The 25,825-nt window shown below is 45.4% G+C and overlaps 1 protein-coding gene and 7 non-coding genes across 15 annotated transcripts in view; 7 read left to right on the forward strand and 1 right to left on the reverse strand.

Moving 5' to 3' along the window:
• LOC119164771 (axotactin-like) overlaps positions 1–25,825 on the reverse strand; it is a 245,174-nt gene that overhangs the window by 62,237 nt on the left and 157,112 nt on the right. For all 8 annotated transcript variants that reach the window (XM_075873841.1, XM_075873836.1, XM_075873838.1 and 5 more), the window contains 2 exons: positions 11,927–12,103; positions 8,782–9,004 (listed from right to left, as the gene is read on the reverse strand). In XM_075873841.1, coding sequence (XP_075729956.1) covers positions 8,782–9,004; positions 11,927–12,103 — 400 coding nt within the window. The remainder of the gene's footprint in view (positions 1–8,781; positions 9,005–11,926; positions 12,104–25,825) is intronic.
• On the forward strand, positions 19,311–19,383 carry TRNAT-CGU (transfer RNA threonine (anticodon CGU)). Its single transcript has one exon. It is a non-coding gene; the product is annotated as a tRNA-Thr (tRNA).
• Positions 20,227–20,299, forward strand: TRNAT-CGU (transfer RNA threonine (anticodon CGU)). The gene has a single exon. It is a non-coding gene; the product is annotated as a tRNA-Thr (tRNA).
• Positions 20,685–20,757, forward strand: TRNAT-CGU (transfer RNA threonine (anticodon CGU)). The gene has a single exon. It is a non-coding gene; the product is annotated as a tRNA-Thr (tRNA).
• TRNAT-CGU (transfer RNA threonine (anticodon CGU)) lies at positions 21,143–21,215 on the forward strand. Its single transcript has one exon. It is a non-coding gene; the product is annotated as a tRNA-Thr (tRNA).
• TRNAT-CGU (transfer RNA threonine (anticodon CGU)) lies at positions 21,601–21,673 on the forward strand. The gene has a single exon. It is a non-coding gene; the product is annotated as a tRNA-Thr (tRNA).
• TRNAT-CGU (transfer RNA threonine (anticodon CGU)) lies at positions 22,059–22,131 on the forward strand. Its single transcript has one exon. It is a non-coding gene; the product is annotated as a tRNA-Thr (tRNA).
• On the forward strand, positions 22,517–22,589 carry TRNAT-CGU (transfer RNA threonine (anticodon CGU)). The gene has a single exon. It is a non-coding gene; the product is annotated as a tRNA-Thr (tRNA).

The raw sequence follows: 25,825 nt of genomic DNA on the forward strand, positions 1-25,825 counted from the left end.
CTTGTTGACCTCTTCGCTCAGGTCTACAAAGGATATCACGAAAACCTCTCAAGTGATCACAATGAAGCAAAATGTACCCAGCATGGATTCCCGACTTGCCCATCTAATGGAGGCCAAGCACTATCTAATTGAGAGGTGGAAAACACAGAGGTTAAATCATAGGCTAAGAAAGTTTCAGAAAACAACAAACTTATTGAAGAGCACAGTAATGAGTTAAACAAACAACAATGGAGGGATGTTTCTTTAGCAGCCGATGGTAGGATGCGAAAGGGAGGTAAATAGACACTCCTTGGACGTTTACTAGATGATGGGCCAACCAAGGGAAATCAAAGACCTGTGGTCGACCGGATTATTAACAAAGCCAAAGCAGAGGCTACTTCAGATGTAGACCTCCTCCAAACTCTAGCCAACGAATATCTCCAGCTAGGCCTAAATTCGAGTTCTCGCTTTTCACTCCACAATGAGGGCATTATTGCCCCGGAGCTGGATGCCCCTTTTGTGGAGGCAGAAATTAGAGAGGTGCTACACAACCTGAACCGTAGCTCTGCTCCGGGACATCATGGAGTTAGTTGCAAACTCTTCAGAAACCTGAATGATGATTAATAAAGTTCAGGAGAACGAACTGGTCCCCTTAGACTGGAAGATGGCCGCGTTAATCCTAATCCCAAAACCAAGTTGGTCTGCTGGCTTAGAGAACCTCCGGCCATATCCTTAACCTCATGCATCGGTAAGATTATGAAACATGCAGTGCCCAATAAAATATCTAGATACATTGAGTGCAAGGGACTCATCCCGTGCAATGCGATAGAATTCCGACCAGCTCTTTCCACCCAGGATGTTATGCTTCTGCATAAAACACAGTTTAGACTCGCAGAGCAAAGATCTCAAGGGAATACTCTCCCTAGATTTAACCAAAACCTTCGACAAGATCACTCATGAATGCATTCTTAAAGTCATATCTGCTTGGAACTTCGGAAACATTTTTTTAGGGGCAAAGCTCATTATAGTGACACCCGTTCGTCCCTCGTAGTGGTTGTAGTGTGTAACAACTATAACACTTTGACCTCCAAGGTGGTGCCGGTGAGAGATTTCTTCTGTTCATGGTTGAACAATAAAAAATAGTGCTCAATGTACATGCTAATGGCTGCTAATGGGGAATGAGAGACAGGAGCATTCGGCTTTTAGTTAACGTGCACGCTGCGATCCCCATTAGCAGCCATTGGCATGTACATTGAGCACTATCTGACAAGAAAGGGTTGCTACGTTATACTCGCTGGGTGTAACCTCCTTAGTTTTATTTCATTTCATTTCATTTATTTATACTGTTAGCCCAGAAGTGGGCCGTTACAGGGTGGAAGTACAAACAATTATTTGCAAAAAACAAGTACCGTACAGGTCTCGAGATAATTTCTCGGTATTATTGTGACTAGCAACTCGAAGTTATACATAACATACATAAATGGAACACACATGCGATGCAATACATGCGCGCAGAACAGCACATGACGCATTTGAGGCGGCACTTTTGCACTGCGCTGAAGATTTGAAAGACAACTACTGCAGAATCATGCAACCAACAAAAAGTACACACACACGCCAAGAAAAAAAAAAGAAAAACATATGTCACTGTTATTCGGAAAATAAACGTTTTAGATTCTGTTCAAATGATGTAAGCGAGGAACAACCAATTATAGACTCTGGCAGCATATTCCAATCTTCAATAGCACGTGGAAAGTAACTGAACTTAAAGCAATCGTTACGTGGGACTAGGGGTGGTATATACATATTATGGCGATGTCTGGAGTGTTCTTGTGTGTTGACCTGGAAGTAATCTGAATAGTTTAGTTTAAAATGATTATGAATTAACTGGAAGAGGAATTTCAGACGCTCAATCCTCGTCCTAAGTTCAGGACTATCCAGTCCAGCTTTTTTACAGAGTTCAGTAGGAGAATGATGTCGGCGATATTTATTAAAAATAAATCTCGCACCAAGTCGCTGTATTTTTGTTATTTTATTGCAGTTTGTCTTTGTGTAAGGGTCCCAGACAATTTTAGAATATTCGATAATAGGTCTGACAAGAGTTTTGTAAGCAAGACACTTTATATCAGATGGGGCGGTATAAAGGTTACGTCTAAGGCTATACAATGCCTTGGTAGCCCTGGAGCATACATTATCAATATGAGTGTTCCACCGGAGGTCGGGCGTGAACCATAACCCAAGATATTTATAGTTTTGTACACGCTTGAGGAAAGCATTGCCAATCTGGTAGTTGTAATCTAGAGGTGCTTTCTTTCTAGTTATAGTCATAAAAAGGTTTTAGAAAGGTTTAGCGAGCGTTGAGCCACAATCCCATGAATACAATGAACTAGCATATACCATGAACTCGAGGTATTTAAAGGTGGGAAGTAGACCCGGAGCACAAGCCGTAAGAAAGTGTGCGTGTGCCACCTCTTGTTTATTCCTTGGAATGTCCGCTGGATGGCGGTGCTTCTATATGGGGAATATTTATGAAAAATGTGAGATGGTGGTACTTGGAGTGTTGAATAGATGGACGAACGGGCACACAGACAGATGCATGGATGGACGCATGAACGGACGCATGAACGGACGCAGAGGTGGATGCATGGACGAACGCAGGGACGGATGCACGAACAGACGTACGCATGGATGGGCAGATGGACGCATGGACGGTCACACAGACGGACGCATGAACGGACGGAAGCAAGAACGAATGGACAGACGAATGCTTCGCCCCACTCTCCATCATTCACTCTGTGAATATGCTGCCAATTTTTAAAAATTTTGTACGTTCATTCCTGGAAAGTAGAACAGCAGTCATACGCATGGGGTATTTTACATCAGAAGTGTACACGCATGGAAACAGAGGTACCCCTCAAGAGGCGGTTATCGCCCCCCTTTTATTTAATATTGTCACGAGCAAACTACCAAGAAAGCTGGCAGCTGTACCGTACATCGGTCATGCATTATATGCGGATGATATAACAGTTTGGTGTCCAGGAGGTTCAGAGGCTACTGTGGAACAAGCTCTCCAAGATGCTCTCGATGCAACTGAGTTTTTCCTAGCGGATACAGGACTTGGGCTCTCTCCGGAGAAATTAGAACTTCTGCTGTATAGACAAGCACGACGGGGAGCTAGGAGATTAACACCCCTTAATGAAGTACCCATCAGTATTTATACCGGAGATGGACGTGACATTCCACAAGCAGATTTCATTAAGATATTGGGTCTTGTAATAGATGCCAAAAGATGTAATGTCAGGGCCATAGCTTATCTAACCACAAAAACAGAAAACATAATTAAGCTAATAATGAGAGTTTCCTGTAAGAAAGGCGAAATAGGCAAAAACACGCTGCTTCGCGTTCGTCAAGCTTTCGTTATGAGCCACGTGAACTACATAGTATCGGCTCTCAATAGGACACAATCAGAAAAGAATAAGATAGATACACTTTTGTGCAAACGTATCAGGAAAGTGTTAGGTATCTCGATAACAACCCGTACAGAGATGCTTTTTAAGTTAGGGGTCCACAATACCATGGGTGAGCTAGCAGAAATTACCTATAATGTAAATGCAAGGCGATAAGCGGTAGCAGCGTCAGGACAGAAGCAACAAGAGCTGGCCGGATATACGAGCGTCGTCGCAGCAGCAACCAGGCAGTCCCAGCACCCGTCACGCGCCAACGTGTCGATGTCGCTGCGGTAGTGGGGATTCCTCTTCACTATAATATCGTCCCTCGTCGGAAAAAGAGCCATCCTGGCTCTCAGGGAGAACAGACTACAGGCGGATCGTAATATGGTTTCGACCGCTGTACGTGAACGGTTTCGCGACCTCAAAAGCGCTGGTCTGTGGATGGTGTCAAGGGTTCGATGATGTAGTTAATAGGTGAAGTCTGCGAGACAACGCGGTAGGGTCCCTGGTATTTTGAAACAAGTTTCGAAGGAAGGCTTGTAGGGACAGCTGGAACCCAAAGCCACACAAGGGTGTCCAGAACAAAGTTAGGGTACGGGTGGTTATCGTCACGCCGAGATTTTCATTTCCATTGGGTCGATGGTTGTGAACGATTGGGCGAGCTTATGGCATTCCTCGGCGCGGTGGGCAGCTTCAGAGATAAGCGTAGACTTGGAGGAATCGGGGTGATAGGGCAGAATGATATCTAGTGTGATGGAAGGGTCTCAGCTATATAACAGGAAAAATAGCGAAAAGCCCGTAGTTGCCCGTGGAGCAGTATTGTAGGCGTATGTTACAAAAGGCAGAATCAGGTTTCAGTCGGAGTGGTCTGAGGCAACATACTTTGATATCATGTCGCCAATGGTACGGTTGAATCTTACCGTCAAGCCATTCGTTTGGGGATGGTAGGCAGTGGTAGTCTGGTGGATGATATGGCATTCGGCAAGGAGTGCGTTGACGACTTCACAGAGGAACACACGTCCTCTGTCGCTGAGAAGTTCACGCGGTGCGCTGTGACGGAGAATGAAGTTCCGCAAGAGAAAAGATGATACGTCGCGTGCTGTGCCAGCAAGCAAAGCGGCTGTTTCTGCGTGTCGCGTCAAGTAGTCGACAGCGACAACAATCCAATGGTTTCCAGGAGCCGTGAATTGAAGAGAACTGTAAAGATCGATTCCAATGTGGTCGAAAGGCCTGGCTGGGCAAGGGATTGGCTGGACCAGACCAGAGGTGTGATGAGGCAGAGCTTTTCATCGTTGGCACTGCGGGCATGACTGAATGTACTTGCGCACAAAGGTGTACATGCCTCGCCAATAAAACCGGGAGGAAAGGCGAGCGTAAGTTTTGAAGATGCCCACATGTGCGCACTGATGGTTAGGGTGGAAAGCTGTACATATTGCAGCACGAGGATGGCGAGGTATGACCAGTAACTGTTTTCGGCTGTCAGACTTGTAATTCGTGCTATAAAGGAGGTCATCGCGGATCTCAAAGTGAACCGCTTGATGGCGCAATGTTCGAGAAGATGGAAAAGTCTATGGATCTGAAAGGAATCGCTGAAGAGTGTTGATCCTGTCATCCTTACGTTGCTCAGATGCCATGTCACAGTTTGCTGGAAACGCAACCGTTTTGTCCACGACAGATAGACAGGCAGAGCTTTGCGATGATACAGGTGAATGCGATAGGGCGTCGGCATCAGTGTGACGTTGGCCAGACCTGTAGACAACACACAAGTAAAACTCTTGCAACTGCAAATCCCAGCGAGCTAAACGACCGGAGGGGTCCTTCAACGTGGATAACCAACAAAGTGCATGGTGATCGGTGACTACGTCGAAAAGGTTACCATATAGGTACGGTCTAAATTTACCTAGAGCCCAAATAATTGCCAGACACTCCTTCTCTGTTACAGAATAATTCTTCTCCGCTTTGGTGAAAGTACGGCTTGCATAAGCAACTACGTACTCCTGGAATCATGATTTGCGGTGAAAGAGCACGGCACCGAGTCCAACACCGTTTTCATCGGTGTGTACCTCAATCGGAGCAGTTGGGTCGAAGTGTCGCAAGTTTGGCAGTGAGGTTAACAGGTGGCGCAAGTTTTTGACGGCATCATCACAGGCAGGTGACCAAGCGTAACTTTTCGAGTCATTCCGTAAAAGTTCAGTCAAGGGGGCGATGATCATTGCAAAATTCTGAATAAAGCAGCGGAAATACGAGCAGAGGCCAAGGAAGCTGCGCAGATCCTTCTGAGATGAGGGTTTAGGGAACTCTGCAACTGCCTGAAGCTTGGCAGTGTCAGGAAGGATACAGTCTTTAGAGACAACATGGCCGAGGATCGTGGGCTGACTTGAGCCGAAGCGGCATTTTTTCAGCTGAAGGCCGACGTTAGTTAGGCACAGTAGTACTTCATCTAGCCTGCGGAGATGCGTGGGAAAATCTGGCGAAAATATAACCACGTTATTTAAGTAGCACAGGCATGTTTTCCACTTGAGGCCTTGCAAAAGATTGTCCATCATCCGCTTGTATGTTGCGAGCGCGTCGCAAAGACCGAAAGGCATGACGCGGAATTCGTAGAGGCCATCAGGTGTGACAAAAACCGTTTTAGACTTATCTTCAAGTGCCATAGGGGCCTGCCAGTAGCCGCTCTGTAAGTCAATAGAAGAGAAGAACTCCGCACCTTGAAGACTGTCAAGGGCGTCGTCGATTCTCTATAAGGGGTAAACGTCCTTTCGAGTTATTTTGTTAAGACTACGGTAGTTAACACAGATTATTAAGTAACAATCTACAGTAATCGGAAACCTTATCGAAAAATGATGCGTAGTTTGCGCTGAGTATTTCTGACAGCCTTTATGGGCGAAAACCGAATGAAACAAAAGTGATAATAAGGAACGCGCGTGGCAATATATACACAAGATGTAATCATTTACATATTGATGCACTTATATAGAAAGATCACATTACTGATTACCAAGCTTTGGGACGGGATGCCTTTTCCTTCGAAAATTACAATTTTTCGGTCAATGGACTATGTGACGAGAGATCTTGAATCGGAGGTTGCAGTTGGGGAAAGCAATGTCGATACAGGTGGCGTGTCGACATTCTCTTGCCGCTGCTTGTGCACCCCCTTTTCTTCTCGGGCTCTCACTTCAGAGTCCACCTCTCGACGAGCATTCTTCGCAGCACATGGTGCACATAATGCCCCACAGATGTGTAGTGGGTACTTCGCCAATCAGCAGAATGACGATGAATGTTTTTCTACTTCATGCAAGTTACAACGGGCGTGTAGTGGGTACATTGCACAGCTGTGCCTCTAGTGTACACGCTAAAAGGCAAGCCCCGAGCGTAAGAAGTTTGGCGAGCAAGCTCCTAAAAACAAACCTGTGTAGGGATTGGCGTAATTCTGCCCCGAATTCAGCTCCACTACTGTGAAACTTTAGCAAGTGTGTAGTACGGGTACCCAGCGATTTTCGTTCGTACAGTTCCCACTGCTCTGTTTACCAAGGCATCGATCGCGTCAATGCTTAAGGTTCGCGTGTACAGTGTCTTCAACCAATATAATCGTGTTAGGGAGATCCGAAAACTCGGTGTGTGACATCTACGGTAATTCTTGCTGCGTTTTGTCGGCTTTCTGCTTGTTACAGCCGTCATAATACGTGTTGCGTGCAGCGAACTCTGTCATGCCATTTGCCGATTCATATTTAGCGACGAAGGCGCAACCGAAGCGCCGGTGGAAGGAGCAATCGCGCGCTCGGTGAGCCGGCGGCGCCCTCTCTTGCACGACAAGACTGTCAGCCGCATGTCTCCAAAAAGTTTTTAGAGATACTCAGTTAGCTTTTGCGATTACTTCTAGGTTATATCTACTAAGTAAATCATTTTATACATTGTTTGTTATTTTAAATCACTTTTCGTTATTGACAGCCTTTTTTACGACCAGTATTGACCACCGGCTTGATTTTGAGTGTGGTCAAGTCACATGGTTTCAACAAAAGGACGAAAAAACGGGCGCCTAATGTGATATGTACTTAAAGAAATAAAAGCAGCAGGTCAAGCACGAACAGGGATCGCTTGCCCCCATTGGCCTAATAGGGGAAGAATTGCTACATGTTATTTACTTATTATTACCACAGAAACTAAAACGAAACGTTCGCACGGTTGGTTTCAGACGCAACCAACATTCCCTTATTGCGACATGCAGAGAAAAATATATCTGGAGCGCTTAAGTGGCCTATAGGGAGTTTTCAAATAGGGGCCCCATAAGATTAAACCTCTAAAGCCAATTCCCTGTGCTCACTTTGGGTTAAGCAAGAGCTATGAGTTTGCGAATGGGTGAGCGGCACTTTGAACACTGCCCCTATTATAAGTTATGCTAGCCATGGCAGAGGGCAATAATTTGATTGCGTGCCGTCACATTTGTTTACGCTGAGCTTTTTGGGAAGCATTCGGGGTTCCTGCTACATTTTAGAAATAGCGTTCCAAGCGCAAAAGCCGAACCCTGTTTGGGTGTCACACATATGCAGTGGCCTCAAGGCTATTTTTTCGGGAAATTTCCAAACAAGTTGGGTTTGAAAAAGTCACAGCTTTGCCGCAAAGGTAAAGCAATGAACGCGATAGCAACAATTTGAAAGGTCGCGTGCAGAATGGGAAGCACATCGAAACGTGCCCTGCGTTTCTTGCGCACAAATTACGCACGAAACGTACTCACAGGTACCGACGCACGCGAATAAGCATCTCATTTGTAACTTTGCTGAGTCTGAAAAGTGCACGCTTTTCACGTACGGAGACTACAATGATTGCAGTGACCTTTGTGCGCCTGGTAACTACAGCAGAATCATTCCACGTAAAGCCCAAGGCCAGCCAGGGCGTACAATCCTCCCCTCTTCACCACCACGAGATAAGAGCGCGCGAGGGAGCGTTGGTTCTCTTATCTAAGCTGGGCAAAGTACGCGTAGAAGATTAGAGCGGGTGCCGCTGCGCAATGTGGCGACGTGCGCTCATTGGGCCATCTTTCTGGTAATGGCAAAAACGCAGCAGTGGTAAGTAGTAGATATAAATAGCCTGCAGTTCGAATGGTGAATAACGTTCTGCAGGGTGGCTTAGTGGCTAACGCCTCGCTTTCACGATGCAGAGGTTTCACGTTCGATTCTCCGCGCCAGAGTGCTTTTCCTAGATTGTTTTTCCATTCTTGCCTTTTAATACATATATAAATACATATACATATACGGTGCATGACATTGACGCCGGCGGCAAAATCCAGCCAAGAGTGTCTGTATATTTGCTATCGCAATAAAATTCCTATTACCAAGGAGCAAAAGTTAGCGCTCACTTTGGTGCGCCGCCGATGTAGAGGGGACCTTCGAAGGGCCCGACGCCTTCGTCCTTCGCCAAGTCGACCATGACCGAGTCCAGGTTGACAGTGAACCGCATGTGGTGGGTGTCGTGGTCCAGCCACACCTGCTGCCACTCACCCGTGTTGAGGCGGCTGCGCGACAGGAGCTTGACGATGCGTGGTTCACCGTTCACAGTGTACTCGAACGATAGCTCGTAGTCTGCGATGACAGAACAGGTTGTTGAGTGAAGATTAGAGCAAAATGGCATGAAACATGCTGTCTATTTTAAGATTATTTTCATCCCATCTGCGACTTTATGCTTGCCATAGGTGGCCCAAATAGATCTCATCTTGGATGCAGAGCCGGCAACAAAGCATCACTTGTCAAGCACACCAACGATCTGAGATGTCGACACGCAGTAAACTTAAGTTTAAGTTTCAGTCACAAATTAGGATGAATATCCGTGCGAGTGTTATACACCATCAGGAAAATTCTCACTGCATCGAAAGAAACACGAACGGCCAGGTGGAGGCAACATGGATTAGCGCCGACTTACAGCTAAAGTTATTTGGCAAAAGACACATGTAAGTAGTGGAAAAAATATCGAAACTGCACAATAAAGCAGGACACAAACACTCCGCATCAAGGCAAAAAGCGTGACAGGATTACGCACAAGAGCGAACTAACAACTTTTCAACAGTTTTCTTTTGTGCTCAATGCTTTTCTGTGCACAATGCTTTACTTTTTTCTAAAGTTTTGTTGTTTTAACACAAGAGAGTTTTATGCTGTGGTCCACCACGGCTCCGTGACTTTTTCGGTTGCAGATGCTACGTTGTGAAACATTTACTGTACAATGGAAAAGAAAAACATCAGAAGGAAAAATTCTGCAGTGAGGCGTCAAACCAGCCACCTCGCGTGTGCACCTCAACGTGCGACGCTGCCCACTAAGCCACGGAGTGACCCTTGTCGAACTTGTTAACGCCAAACCATTTTACACCACGTACCACTGGCGGTCGTCACAACTCAGTAATTTCAGTGCGTTTTATTCATTAGTACAGAGATGGCACCGTGGGCGCACGTTGGCCGGACGCGCTCTAAAAGTTGTCTTGCCATGCTATTCCGCGCGTCGCTGTGCGTGCGCCTCCGCACGGCGGGGTTAAAATGCGTATAGATAGTCTCTATATAGCGTGATGTCTGACTCACGCACGTACTTATGACAGGTTTCGGGTGCATTGTATCTCTTGCGCTACCGCATGTTTGTTTAGGAGCACCGATGACATTTACCTCGCTGCCGTGGTTGCGTTTACGAAAGGAGCACGCTGCTCACACACGAAGAAGTGAAAATCGTGACCGTTGCTCGCATTCGTCCTGTGTGTACCTGTCCGTTCATTTTGTCGATCTTTCTTTCTCTTTCAGCAGCGTGCTCTAAGTGCCGAGCTGTGACAGTCGTTTGTCCACGCTTGTCCTGTGTGAGTGCGCTCATTTCGTGTGTGCTTCCTTTTGCTTGAGGCGAGTGCTGCAAGCTTCTAGCTGCTTGCCGTTCTTCGCGTGACATTGCAATTTCTCACTGCAGCATTGATTCCTTCACCCTTGTGGCAAAACAATGCACAATCAATGCTCGATTACCTCTACGGAGACACATTTCATTTTCCTCTTATACGGATTTCTAAAAAGAGGCATCAATCACGTTTTTTTAAATACGTACTCATAAGCCTTTTTTTTCGCCATATAAAATCTTAGTTGGATTTCAGTGCTAGTGTGTGTTGCCTCCCTCCGTCAATCAGAGTGTTTTTACGTGTTGTTAAGGTTGTATTTTCAATGACCGCGAAGTTCATCTCTTCTCTAGTTAGTAGCTAATTAGCTCAATACCTGCAATCGTCTTAAAAAGTGCCGGTTAAACATTTCGAAGATTTGCACCGAGGCTACAATCTTGTATAGTTCGCGAATCTTGACTAGAAGATTCAAACGACATGAATGTTGTAGCAACGTCTACAACTGCGCTAGTGGGCATAGCTCCACATTATTTAAGGTCACGCAAAAGACAGGACAAGTAGACATTGCGAAGCGTTCGTAGAGTCTACTTCATGTCCTGTTTTTTGCACTATTTTATATAATCTGCAGCGATGACATAAAGCTTAGAGAATGAGCTTCACGCACAAGAGGTCCAAGGTTTCAATCCCGGCGCCACATAATTCCGCGCCAATTTTTTTGTAAATAAGTATCCCCATGAAAATGGAATTGCAATAAGAGGCCTGGAGTGCGGCTTTTCACCGGTGACCACCGGCGGTAACGCGCTTCCTCACCAGAAAAGGATTGGCTCTTCTAGTGCAGCATCTGGCCACTTCCTCGCACATGAATCCACCAATTAACTTTCGGCCTTTACCCCAAACGGCTGTGAAACAATTGACTATGGTGGCGGTCCAATCTGCGACGCAGCAGCGGGTTCTAAGGCTGTCATTGGAACCCGAACTTGGCAACATTTAACGCTATAACCTTGTCTAGTGAGAATGTCAAGCTGTGCTGTTCGAGGAGCTAGAGAGTGTTAAACTGGATAGGGCTCAGTGAGGTTAGGAGGACAGATGAGGCCTATACATGGCTAGAGAATGGGTACGTCTTTGGCTTTCGCGACTTGGATGACAGAAAAGAATGGGGGGGGGGGGGGGGGGGGCTCCTTATCCAAAGGCTTCCAAAGAGGGTTTATATCATACATGAAGGGTTCAGTTTGGTTTGAGGACGACGCAGCAAACAATAGAAATGAAAATGAGAGGCGTGACCTTAAGACAAAAAGGGAGCATAGTGGGTCAGAGAACGAACCGGTTTTAAGGATATCATAGTCGAAATCAACAAAAAGAAAAAATGGACATGGGCTAGGCACGTAGCACGTAGGCAAGATGACCGCTGGTCATCAAGGATAACTGACTCACTAAGGATTCGCAGACAAGACAAGCGGTGGGAGGGGGGCAGAAAGTTAGGTGGGCAGATGAGAGTAGGAAGTTTGCTGGTATAAAATGACAGGAGTAAGCACAGGACCGAGTTGTCTGGCGCAACATGGAAATGCCTTTGTCCTGCAGTAGACTTTGTCAGGCTGACGATGATGACAAAATAACATAGAGGTTGCGTGCTGAGAAGAAACCCACTCACCGCTCGTAATCATGGCGAGCAGATAGCCATGCTTCTCGTGCAACGCCGCCTGGTAGAGGACGACAGCCCGCTTGCTGGACGTGCGGAAGCTGAAGGCCAGGTCTCCTCGGCGCCAGCCGGTCTGCACCTCCAGGTACGAAGGTGCCGTCTTGAAGGTGATGACGTACTGCTGCGTATCTACACAGAGACACAGAAGGTGACAAACCTGACGATACCGTAAGGCCTCAAAGCTAAATATTGAATATTGTACAGGTATTCAACTCTCGAAAACAGCAGCAATATCGTGGTTCGACGCCGTTTGCCAGACTGATTCTTCAGACGAAGAAGATGCTCACAGTCATTACGATTATGTACAAGTGAAGATAAAGAAGAACAAACGCAGTGAATACTGAGCTCGCATAACACCCACACACATATATATATATACGCACGACAAGTTATTTTTTCACCCACTTTTCTTCTTATTTACAATACATTGGTTCTAATAACTTCCCTTATACATTCCTTGGCATTATTGTCTGTTAGATCTCATTAAGATTGTGTCAAAATACGGCAATAGGAGCCCTTAGGTATGTATATATATATATATATACACATATATATATATGTATATATATATATATATGTGTGTATACTATATATACTATATATATGTATAATATACATTATATATTTATATATAGTCGGGCCGATGGGCCCTTATCTGTAGCACGCACGGTGGAAGCAGAGCGAGGAGAACACAGGCGCATTGCACATGCGCAGGACGAGCGTCAGCATCCAAAAGGCCACAGGGGAAGGAAAAGCGGAGGGAGATAAGAAGGGGTGCGAAACAAGCCCAGAGGCTTTTCGGTGGGAGGCGAGCGATGAGATTGTGGTTATAAGAGGGAAAAGAAGAGAAAAGTGAGCCCCGTAACTATCTGCATCAGCGTGTGACACTAAAACAGTAGCTCACAAGGGATGGGAGTGAGGAGGGATTAAAAGGATAGAAGTAGAGAGAGAGAGAGAGACACGGTAGGACAGCGAGCGACGACATAAGAGAGATAGGAAATAAGGAAACACGGTCACAGGAGTGTGAGGACGGGGCACCACTTGCAAGAGCTCTTGTCGGCGATAGGAGATGGCATAGGGCTAATCCAGTCGGCCACGAGTCTCTCAAGCGATGGGATGCGGCGTCAGTCGCGCTAGGCACGAAGGGTGTTCCCGCTGCGTGTGCCGCAGAGGTGAGGGCTCGCCTCTTTTGGGGGCGTCAGCTATAAGGCGAGCCGATGGACTGTAGTCTACGGCGAGTTGTGTGTAAGTTTTATTTCTTGCTGTTATGTTTCATGCTGATTTTCCTGCCGTTGTTTTGCTGCGTATGTCCCAATGACCGCTAGTCAGCGGAGATTGTTTGTTCCGGGTCTTCGGTATTCCTTTGTGCATCAGTGCCGTGTTGAGCCGGCCTGTTCAGAAAGCTGTTTGTGAATATTTTGAATCATACATTGAAGACAGTTCTCGTTCTCTACATTGCTGGCTCGGGCAATGTGAATTTACCCTGGAACGGAGGCGGCGCCCTCAATTATATAAATATATATATATATGTCATCGGACTCCTGTGACCGTGTTTCCATCTTTCCTATCTCTCTTATGTTGTCGCTCGCTGTCCTAGCGCATCTCTCTCTCTCTCTCTCTCTCTCTCTCTCTCTATATATATATATATATATATATATATATATATTGTGAGAATTCATTGTACGTCATCTTTCTCATCTATCAATTATCATCATCAGTCTTCGGCACGTTCCTCTTCATGATCGGCGCCATTTTGCTGTTGCTTCAAAAAAGCGTCAGCTGCACCGTTGTATTTCAAGTGGTGGAGGTGCTTCCCGATTTCTTCGACCTCTCTCCATCCAAAGCCAGCTCCTGGAGCTCCGTTCGGGACGTCGCTTGCGCCAGCAGAGCACCATGGCCCAAGAGCAAGCCCAACCGAACCACTCGCCGGCGCAACCACCAGCCGCCAACCCTAGCCCGGTCAACAACCCCCCTCGGGAGCCTCCAATCTTCTCCGGTCTGCCTGGCGAAGATGTCGAAGACTGGCTCGACAACTATGACCGCGTAGGTGTCTACATTAACTGGAACGAGGCATCGAAATTAGCACGCGTCCAGTTCTACGTCTCTCAGGTTGCCAAGACGTGGTTCCTGAACCATGAGAGCGACTTCCGCGATTGGTCTTCCTTCAAAGACCAGCTCCGACGCATTTTCGGTACACCAACCGTCCGTTCAGAAGTTGCTCACAAGAAACTGGCAGAACGCGTTCAACATTGCGGTGAGTCCTACACTTCCTATATTGAGGATGTGCTTGCACTTTGCCGCCGTATCGACGACACCATGCCAGAAGGTGATCGTGTCCGGCACCTTCTGAAGGGTATCGGACCTACCGCTTTCAACGCCCTCGTCGCACACAACCCTTCGACGGTTTCCGACGTCGTCTCGGTATGCCAGCGGCTTGATACCCTGCAGTCAATTCGCCTACGACCCGACTTCTCTGAGAACCCCCTGGCAAACAGTATGGAGCTCCGAACCATCATTCGAGACATTATTCGTGAAGAATTGCAAGCCTACACTTTACCTCCTTATAACAACGTTCCCGTTCAACCCGCCTCTAGCGATCTGCGTGGAATTATTAGGGAAGAAATGTCAGCGTTCCAAAGCATTCACCGTGCTCCACCATGCGCCCAACCCCCCTCGTATGCACAGATCGCTGCAATGCAACCCTCGCCGTCTCAAGCACCACCACCTGTACCTGATCACAAACATCTCGCACCTCTAGTCGCCCGTCCACCGAACCCTACCTACCATTCTTCCTGGCGGGCCCCACGTCCTATTTGCTACTACTGTGGAATTCGAGGACACATTTCCCGGGTCTGTCGACGTCGGCAGCAAGATGAACGTCGTGGTTATGCCGCTTTTGAACGAGACGACACATATGCTCGAGGTTACTACCGTTATGCCGACAGTCCTTCCAACCACCGATCACCGTCTCCTGTGCGCATTTCCAACACGACCAACAATACACGTGCATCCCGACCACGCTCCCCTTCGCCACTCCGACGCTCTGTTTCACCCCTTCGGCCTGTCTCTCAACTGGCTGCCCAGCGATCGGAAAACTAAACAGTGCAGTTTTTGGAGGGAAAACTGCATCGCGGCGAAATGACCCAAGTCCTCCTGAACGACCGTCAAACATGTTATTGGTAACTGTGGAAGGTGTGCGGGTGTTGGCTTTGGTGGACACGGGAGCAACTATTTCAGTTATGCGTGCCGACTTGTGTTCTCGATTGCGGAAAGTGAAGACACCCTACCTTGGATCATCTTTGATTGGGGCCAATGGAGCAATAATTAGACCATCGGCCCAATGTACAGCGCGTGTCTTCATTGATGGTATTCTTCATCACATCACCTTCGCTGTCTTAATTTCATGTGCTCATGAACTAATTTTAGGCTGGGATTTTCTCTCATCAGCATCTGCATTAATTTCTTGCCGTCAACGTGTAGTCGAAATGACCGAGACCGATCACTGCAGCGAACGCGTCGACGAAAGACCATTGCGTTTCTTCATAGCTTCCGAATCCATACTACTCCCGGGTCAAGAGCAACTCATCACCATCACTTCTCCGAATATTGCCAATGGTGACGTCCTCATCACCCCTTCCAGCAGCTGTCTAGCTCGCGGCGTTGTAGTCCCCTCCAGCCTGGTGCGGTTCAAAGACAGTGCAGCGATAATCATTGGCCTGAACCCTACCCCAGAGCCCGTCCTCCTACCCCAAGGTTCTGCAGTGTCATGTTATGTGGATACCCAACCGGTTTCTTTGGTCTCTCTTGACGCCTTGACAGCTCAGCCACAACAGGCCCAGTCTGTTACGTCCTCCTCCTTTGCTCCCGGGATAAATCCTGACCTTTCTGCTTCTCAGCGTGAGGCGTTGCTGAATTTGCTCAGGAAACACCAGGCCTCCTTCGACGCCAATGCTTCGGCACTAGGACAGACCACAGTTGCGCATCATCGCATCGACACTGAAGGTCAGACTGTTGTACGCCGTCGTCCCTACCGAGTCTCCTTGGCCGAGCACAAAATCATCGAGGAGAACGTGACCGATATGCTAAACAGAAACATCATACGACCCTCTACCAGTTCTTGGTCATCACCCGTTGTGTTGGTACAAAAGAAGGATGGATCGGTACGATTTTGTGTTGATTACCGCGCGCTCAACAAGATTACCCGAAAGGATGTATATCCGATGCCCCGTATAGATGATGCACTTGACTCATTGCAAGGCGCCCAATACTTCTCCACCCTTGACCTTCGGTCCAGGTATTGGCAAATACCAATGGACGAAGCAGACAAAGAAAAGACCGCCTTTTCTACGCCGGACGGTCTTTACGAGTTTAACGTAATGCCATTCGGTCTATGTAATGCGCCCGCCACATTTGAAAGGATGATCGACACTGTTCTTCGTGGCCTCAAGTGGAAAACTTGTCTATGCTACCTCGATGATATCGTCGTGTTTTCTTCCACTTTTGATGATCATCTGCAACGCCTAGATCAAGTGCTTACATGTCTCTCCAACGCTGGACTTCAACTAAACACAAGGAAGTGCCATTTTGGCAACACAGCTATAAAAGTACTAGGACATCTCGTTACTAAAGATGGCATCCAGCCCGATCCGGACAAAATTTCCGCAGTCCTCAACTTTCCGCGACCCTTTCGCTCCAAAGAACTACGCAGTTTTCTTGGACTCGCATCGTACTTTCGCCGCTTCATTCGCAACTTTGCCACTATTGCCGCTCCTCTCCACAAGCTCCTTGCTAGTACCGGTTCCTTCGATTGGAATGATCAATGCGAAGCCTCATTCCAAGAACTCAAGCAGGCACTGACATCCCCACCGGTGCTTTGTTATTTCGATGACAAGGCACCTACGATATTACACACTGACGCGAGTGGACAAGGAATCGGCGCCGTACTGCTCCAGCGCGACCATGCCTTTCGCGAGAAAGTTGTCGCGTATGCAAGCCGCACTCTGACCACTGCAGAGAAGAGGTACTCGATAACCGAACAAGAGTGCTTGGCTGTTGTCTGGTCCATCCAAAAATTTCGTCCGTACCTACATGGTCGACATTTTACTGTTGTGACAGACCACCATGCTCTTTGCTGGTTGTCCACAATCAAAAACTTGTCGGGACGACTTGGCCGCTGGATTCTCCGATTACAATCTTATGACTTTGACGTCATCTACAAGACTGGAAGACAACATCAAGATGCCGACGCTTTGTCACGATGCCCTTTGCCGCAGTTTTCGGTGCACGTCACATCCCCTTGTCAAATTGGCTATACGGAGGACGCCTCGTCGATATCATCCATTTCTTCCCTACCTTCATCCACCCGTCCGTCAGCACTTGCTACTCACCAGCGAGCCGATTCTTATTGCACTGACATCATTGGTCGGCTTACCGGTGCTTCGTCTTCCCCTAATGCCAGGCTCCGGAAACAACTCCGACTATTCAAGTTGGAGGACGATGTGCTATATCGATACATTTTGCACCCGGAAGGCCACCGATGGGTTCCCGTCGTACCACGCGCACTACGCACTGAAGTTCTGCGCGCTTCCCACGACGACCCGACGTCAGGACACTTGGGTTACTACAAAACATACGAGCGCATCCGCTGTCGATTTTTCTGGCCAGGTCTTTCCACGACAGTAGCTAAATATGTTGCCTCGTGCGCACTTTGCCAACAACGCAAGCGGCCCACTACTCCTCCAGTCGGGACCCTACAACCACTTCCTTGTCCATCGGAGCCGTTCTCTGTCGTCGGAATTGACCTCTTCGGGCCCCTCCCAACTACATCAGACGGCAAGAGGTGGATAGTCACCGCGGTTGATCACTTGACCAGGTACGCTGAGACGGCCTCAATCACTTCAGGAAGTGCTTCAGAAGTAGCAACTTTCTTCTTGAATGCTATTTATCTACGTCATGGAGCCCCTCGTGTCCTTTTGAGCGACCGGGGAAAGGCATTTCTTTCAAGCACGCTCAGTGAAGTTCTTCAAGCATCAAAAACAGTTCATAAAACAACATCTAGCTATCACCCGCAAACCAATGGCTTAACGGAAAGATTTCATCGCACGCTGTGTGACATGCTGTCCATGTATATCTGACCGGACCATCGCAATTGGGATGCCATACTACCCTTTGTCACGTATGCATATAATACGTCAGTTCAACGAACCACAGGCTATTCTCCATTTTTCCTAGTATACGGACGCCAACCGACATCACCACTCAACGTTTCATTCTTTTCTGGCCCCGTCAACTCTTCACCATTCGTTTGCGACCAGTTTCTGTCCCGCGTTGCTCGATGCCGTCGTCTTGCCCGCGTAAACACCGAAGCTAGCCAAGAAGATCGCAAACATCGTTACGATGCCACTCACCGCGTCGTTCTCTACCGCCCTGGCGACAATGTACTTCTGTGGACTCCTGCGCGAACGCCTGGCTTATGCGAAAAGTTTGAGTCACGCTATCTTGGCCCTTACAAAGTTATCGAACAGACCTCACCGGTGAACTACCGTGTCACACCTGTTCATGTTCCCACTGACCAACGCTGCCGCGGGACAGAGATTGTGCATGTTTCGCGTCTCAAGCCCTATTGTATGCGTTCCACAGCGTAATTCGCGGCCAGGCTGGCCGCTTCCGTCGACGGGGGAAATTAGTGTGAGAATTCATTGTACGTCATCTTTCTCATCTATCAATTATCATCATCAGTCTTCGGCACGTTCCTCTTCATGATCAGCGCCATTTTGCTGTTGCTTCAAAAAAGCGTCAGCTGCACCGTTGTATTTCAATATATATATATATATATATATAAAAATATATATATATATTTTTATATATATATATATATATATATATATAATGAGATATAACCGACAGTAATGCCAAGGAATGTACAGGGGAAGTTATTAACATTAATGGAATGTAAATAAGAAGAAAGAAAAGTATTTCTTCTTATTTACATTCCATTAATGTTAATAACTTCCCCTGTACATTCCTTGGCATTAATGTCTGTTATATCTCATTATTATTGTGTTAAAAAAACACGGAAAAACGAGCCCTTAGGTATACACTTCTTTCCCTTATTTCATTGAACGAGGGTCTTGTACTGGCAGACTTGGTGTGTTTAGGTTGTATAAGAGGGACAATTAATCAGCTGCCCGCTCATAATAAGTTCACGTGCTACGTGACGCCAAACATGCGAATAAGAGTGTTTTCACACTCGTTGTTTGGCTTATAGATGGCGCTGACTGTCGCTCCTACTTCTAAATTCACAGATAAACCCAAAAAAGTGGATGGAGGGAGTGCCGCTGTAATAGCTCAGTGGTTAGAGCATCGAACGCGTAATTCGAAGGTCGTAGGTTCGATTCCTGCTTACAGTTGGTAATTTTTTCATCCACTTTTCTTTCTTCTTATTTACATTCCATTAATGTTAATAACTTCCCCTGTACATTCCTTGGCATTACTGTCTGTTATATCTCATTATTATTGTGTTAAAAAAACACGGAAAAACGAGCCCTTAGGTATACACTTCTTTCCCTTATTTCATTGAACGAGGGTCTCGTACTGGCAGACTTGGTGTGTTTAGGTTGTATAAGAGGGACAATTAATCAGCTGCCCGCTCATAATAAGTTCACGTGCTACGTGACGCCAAACATGCGCATAAGAGTGTTTTCACACTCGTTGTTTGGCTTATAGATGGCGCTGACTGTCGCTCCTACTTCTAAATTCACAGATAAACCCAAAAAAGTGGATGGAGGGAGTGCCGCTGTAATAGCTCAGTGGTTAGAGCATCGAACGCGTAATTCGAAGGTCGTAGGTTCGATTCCTGCTTACTGTTGGTAATTTTTTCATCCACTTTTCTTTCTTCTTATTTACATTCCATTAATGTTAATAACTTCCCCTGTACATTCCTTGGCATTACTGTCTGTTATATCTCATTATTATTGTGTTAAAAAAACACGGGAAAACGAGCCCTTAGGTATACACTTCTTTCCCTTATTTCATTGAACGAGGGTCTCGTACTGGCAGACTTGGTGTGTTTAGGTTGTATAAGAGGGACAATTAATCAGCTGCCCGCTCATAATAAGTTCACGTGCTACGTGACGCCAAACATGCGCATAAGAGTGTTTTCACACTCGTTGTTTGGCTTATAGATGGCGCTGACTGTCGCTCCTACTTCTAAATTCACAGATAAACCCAAAAAAGTGGATGGAGGGAGTGCCGCTGTAATAGCTCAGTGGTTAGAGCATCGAACGCGTAATTCGAAGGTCGTAGGTTCGATTCCTGCTTACAGTTGGTAATTTTTTCATCCACTTTTCTTTCTTCTTATTTACATTCCATTAATGTTAATAACTTCCCCTGTACATTCCTTGGCATTACTGTCTGTTATATCTCATTATTATTGTGTTAAAAAAACACGGAAAAACGAGCCCTTAGGTATACACTTCTTTCCCTTATTTCATTGAACGAGGGTCTCGTACTGGCAGACTTGGTGTGTTTAGGTTGTATAAGAGGGACAATTAATCAGCTGCCCGCTCATAATAAGTTCACGTGCTACGTGACGCCAAACATGCGCATAAGAGTGTTTTCACACTCGTTGTTTGGCTTATAGATGGCGCTGACTGTCGCTCCTACTTCTAAATTCACAGATAAACCCAAAAAAGTGGATGGAGGGAGTGCCGCTGTAATAGCTCAGTGGTTAGAGCATCGAACGCGTAATTCGAAGGTCGTAGGTTCGATTCCTGCTTACAGTTGGTAATTTTTTCATCCACTTTTCTTTCTTCTTATTTACATTCCATTAATGTTAATAACTTCCCCTGTACATTCCTTGGCATTACTGTCTGTTATATCTCATTATTATTGTGTTAAAAAAACACGGAAAAACGAGCCCTTAGGTATACACTTCTTTCCCTTATTTCATTGAACGAGGGTCTCGTACTGGCAGACTTGGTGTGTTTAGGTTGTATAAGAGGGACAATTAATCAGCTGCCCACTCATAATAAGTTCACGTGCTACGTGACGCCAAACATGCGCATAAGAGTGTTTTCACACTCGTTGTTTGGCTTATAGATGGCGCTGACTGTCGCTCCTACTTCTAAATTCACAGATAAACCCAAAAAAGTGGATGGAGGGAGTGCCGCTGTAATAGCTCAGTGGTTAGAGCATCGAACGCGTAATTCGAAGGTCGTAGGTTCGATTCCTGCTTACAGTTGGTAATTTTTTCATCCACTTTTCTTTCTTCTTATTTACATTCCATTAATGTTAATAACTTCCCCTGTACATTCCTTGGCATTACTGTCTGTTATATCTCATTATAATTGTGTTAAAAAAACACGGAAAAACGAGCCCTTAGGTATACACTTCTTTCCCTTATTTCATTGAACGAGGGTCTCGTACTGACAGACTTGGTGTGTTTAGGTTGTATAAGAGGGACAATTAATCAGCTGCCCGCTCATAATAAGTTCACGTGCTACGTGACGCCAAACATGCGCATAAGAGTGTTTTCACACTCGTTGTTTGGCTTATAGATGGCGCTGACTGTCGCTCCTACTTCTAAATTCACAGATAAACCCAAAAAAGTGGATGGAGGGAGTGCCGCTGTAATAGCTCAGTGGTTAGAGCATCGAACGCGTAATTCGAAGGTCGTAGGTTCGATTCCTGCTTACAGTTGGTAATTTTTTCATCCACTTTTCTTTCTTCTTATTTACATTCCATTAATGTTAATAACTTCCCCTGTACATTCCTTGGCATTACTGTCTGTTATATCTCATTATTATTGTGTTAAAAAAACACGGAAAAACGAGCCCTTAGGTATACACTTCTTTCCCTTATTTCATTGAACGAGGGTCTCGTACTGGCAGACTTGGTGTGTTTAGGTTGTATAAGAGGGACAATTAATCAGCTGCCCGCTCATAATAAGTTCACGTGCTACGTGACGCCAAACATGCGCATAAGAGTGTTTTCACACTCGTTGTTTGGCTTATAGATGGCGCTGACTGTCGCTCCTACTTCTAAATTCACAGATAAACCCAAAAAAGTGGATGGAGGGAGTGCCGCTGTAATAGCTCAGTGGTTAGAGCATCGAACGCGTAATTCGAAGGTCGTAGGTTCGATTCCTGCTTACAGTTGGTAATTTTTTCATCCACTTTTCTTTCTTCTTATTTACATTCCATTAATGTTAATAACTTCCCCTGTACATTCCTTGGCATTACTGTCTGTTATATCTCATTATTATTGTGTTAAAAAAACACGGAAAAACGAGCCCTTAGGTATACACTTCTTTCCCTTATTTCATTGAACGAGGGTCTCGTACTGGCAGACTTGGTGTGTTTAGGTTGTATAAGAGGGACAATTAATCAGCTGCCCGCTCATAATAAGTTCACGTGCTACGTGACGCCAAACATGCGCATAAGAGTGTTTTCACACTCGTTGTTTGGCTTATAGATGGCGCTGACTGTCGCTCCTACTTCTAAATTCACAGATAAACCCAAAAAAGTGGATGGAGGGAGTGCCGCTGTAATAGCTCAGTGGTTAGAGCATCGAACGCGTAATTCGAAGGTCGTAGGTTCGATTCCTGCTTACAGTTGGTAATTTTTTCATCCACTTTTCTTTCTTCTTATTTACATTCCATTAATGTTAATAACTTCCGCTGTACATTCCTTGGCATTACTGTCTGTTATATCTCATTATTATTGTGTTAAAAAAACACGGAAAAACGAGCCCTTAGGTATACACTTCTTTCCCTTATTTCATTGAACGAGGGTCTCGTACTGGCAGACTTGGTGTGTTTAGGTTGTATAAGAGGGACAATTAATCAGCTGCCCGCTCATAATAAGTTCACGTGCTACGTGACGCCAAACATGCGCATAAGAGTGTTTTCACACTCGTTGTTTGGCTTATAGATGGCGCTGACTGTCGCTCCTACTTCTAAATTCACAGATAAACCCAAAAAAGTGGATGGAGGGAGTGCCGCTGTAATAGCTCAGTGGTTAGAGCATCGAACGCGTAATTCGAAGGTCGTAGGTTTGATTCCTGCTTACAGTTGGTAATTTTTTCATCCACTTTTCTTTCTTCTTATTTACATTCCATTAATGTTAATAACTTCCCCTGTACATTCCTTGGCATTACTGTCTGTTATATCTCATTATTATTGTGTTAAAAAAACACGGAAAAATGAGCCCTTAGGTATACACTTCTTTCCCTTATATATATATATATATATATATATATATATTTATATATATATATATATATATATATATATAGGAAAGAAGTGTATACTTAAGGGCTCGTTTTTTGTGTTTTGACACAATATTATGAACTCCAACAGACAATATTGCCAAGGAAAATATAAAGGAGGCTATTAGACCAAATTGTAAGGTAAATGTGAAGCAAGAAAAGTGGGTGAAAAGATAAATTGCCTTGGGCAGGAACCCAACCTGCGACCTTCGAATAACGTGTTCGATGCTCTACCACTGAGCTACCACGGCGGCTATCCTCCCAGCCACTTTTATTGGGTATATATGTGAATTTAAATGTGGGAGTGTCAGTCAGCGTCATCTGTAGCCATAGCGGCGAGTGTGGCACACTCTTTTATGAGCCTGTGTGGCGTCACGTGGCACGTGAACCTATTACGAGCTGGCAGCTGACCAATAGTCCCTCGTACACAACCGAACGGCACCAAGCCTGCCAGTACGAGACCCTCGTTAAAGTATATGGAAAAGAAGTGTATACTTAAGGGCTCGTTTTTCCGTGTTTTGACACAATATTAATGAAATCTAACAGGCAATAATGCCAAGGAAAGTATAGGAAAGGTTATTAGGCCGAATTATAAGGTAAATGTGAAGAAAGAAAAGTGGGTGAAAAGATAACTTGCCATGGGCAGGAACCGGACCTGCAAACTTCGAATAACGCGTTCGACGCTCTACCGCTGAACTACCACGGTGGCTATCCTCCCAGCCACTTTTAATGGGTACATATATGAATTTAAAAGTGAGAGTGTCAGTCATTGCCATCTGTATATATGTATATATATATATATATATATATATATATATATATATATATATATGTATATATATATATATATATATATATATATCATCATCATCATCATCAGCCTGACTACGTCCACTGCAGGACAAAGGCCTCTCCCATGTTCCGCCAGTTAACCCGGTCCTGTGCTTGCTGCTGCCAATTTATACCCGCAAACTTCTTAATCTCACCTGCCCATTTAACCTTCTGTCTTCCCCTAACCCGCTTCCCTTCTCTGCGAATCCAGTTAGTTACCCTTAATGACCAGCGGTTATCCTGTCTAGCGCTACATGCCCGGCCCATGTCCATTTCCTCTTCTTTATTTCAACTATGATATCCTTAACCCCCGTTTGTCCCCTAATCCATTCTGCTCTCTTCTTGTCTCTTAAGGTTACACCTACCATTTTTCTTTCCATTGCTCGCTGCGTCGTCCTCAATTTAAGCTGAACCCTCTTTGTAAGTCTCCAGGTTTCTGCTCCGTAGCTAAGTACCAGCAAGATACAGCTGTTATATGCCTTCCTCTTGAGGGATAGTGGCAATCTACCTGTCATAATTTGAGAGTGCTTGCCAAATGTACTCCACCCCATTCTTATTCTTCTAGTTACTTCAATCTCGTGGTTAGGCTCTGCGGTTATTACCTGCCCTAAGTAGACATAGTATTTTACAACTTCAAGTGCACTATTACCTATCTCAAAGCACTGCTCCTTTCTGAGGTTATTGTACATTACTTTCGTTTTCTGCAGATTAATTTTAAGACCCACCTTTCTGCTCTCCTTGTCTAACTCCGTAATCATGAGTTGCAATTCGTCCCCTGAGTTACTCAGCAATGCAATGTCATCGGCAAAGCGCAGGTTACTAAGGTATTCTCCATTAACTCTTATCCCTAACTGTTCCCATTCTAGGCTTGTGAAAACCTCCTGTAAGCACGCGGTAAATAGCATTGGGGAGATTGTGTCCCCCTGCCTTACGCCCTTCTTGATTGGTATTCTGTTGCTTTCTTTATGAAGCACTATGGTAGCAGTTGATCCCCTGTTGATTTCTTTCAGAATGTTTATATATACTTCATCTACGCCCTGATTCCGCAGTGTCTGCATGACGGCTGATATTTCTACTGAATCAAACGCCTTCTCGTAATCTATGAAGGCTATGTATAGTGGTTGGTTATACTCTGAGCATTTCTCTATTACCTGATTGATAGTATGAATGTGGTCAATTGTTGAGTAACCTGTTCAAACTCCTGCTTGTTCCTTTGGTTGATTGAATTCTAATGTTTTCTTTACTCTGTTAGCAATTACCTTTGTAAATAGCTTGTATACTACAGAGAGCAAGCTGATCGGCCTGTTATTCTTCAAGTCCTTGTCATCTCCTTTCTTATGTATTAAGATGATGTTAGCGTTCTTCCAAGACTCTGGTACCCTTTCCGTCAGGAGACACCTCGTAAACAGGGTGGCTAGTTTTTCTAACACAATCTGTCCTCCATCTTTCAGCAGATCTGATGTTACCTGATCCTCACCAGCAGCTTTGCCTCTTTGCATGCTCTCCAAAGCTTTTCTGACTTCTATCATTACTGGTGGAGTGTCATCTGGGTTACTGCTAGTTCTTATAGTATTAAGGTCGTGGTTGTCTCGGCTACTGTACAGAGCTCTGTAAAACTCCTCCGCTATTTTAACTATCCTATCCATATTGGTAGTTATTTTGCCTTCTTTGTCCCTTACGGCATACATCCGACTTTTGCCTATATATATATATATATATATATATATATATATATATATATATATATATATA

The sequence above is a fragment of the Rhipicephalus microplus genome, chromosome 9 (assembly GCF_043290135.1).
Source record: "Rhipicephalus microplus isolate Deutch F79 chromosome 9, USDA_Rmic, whole genome shotgun sequence".
NCBI classification, from domain to species: Eukaryota; Metazoa; Arthropoda; class Arachnida; order Ixodida; family Ixodidae; genus Rhipicephalus; species Rhipicephalus microplus.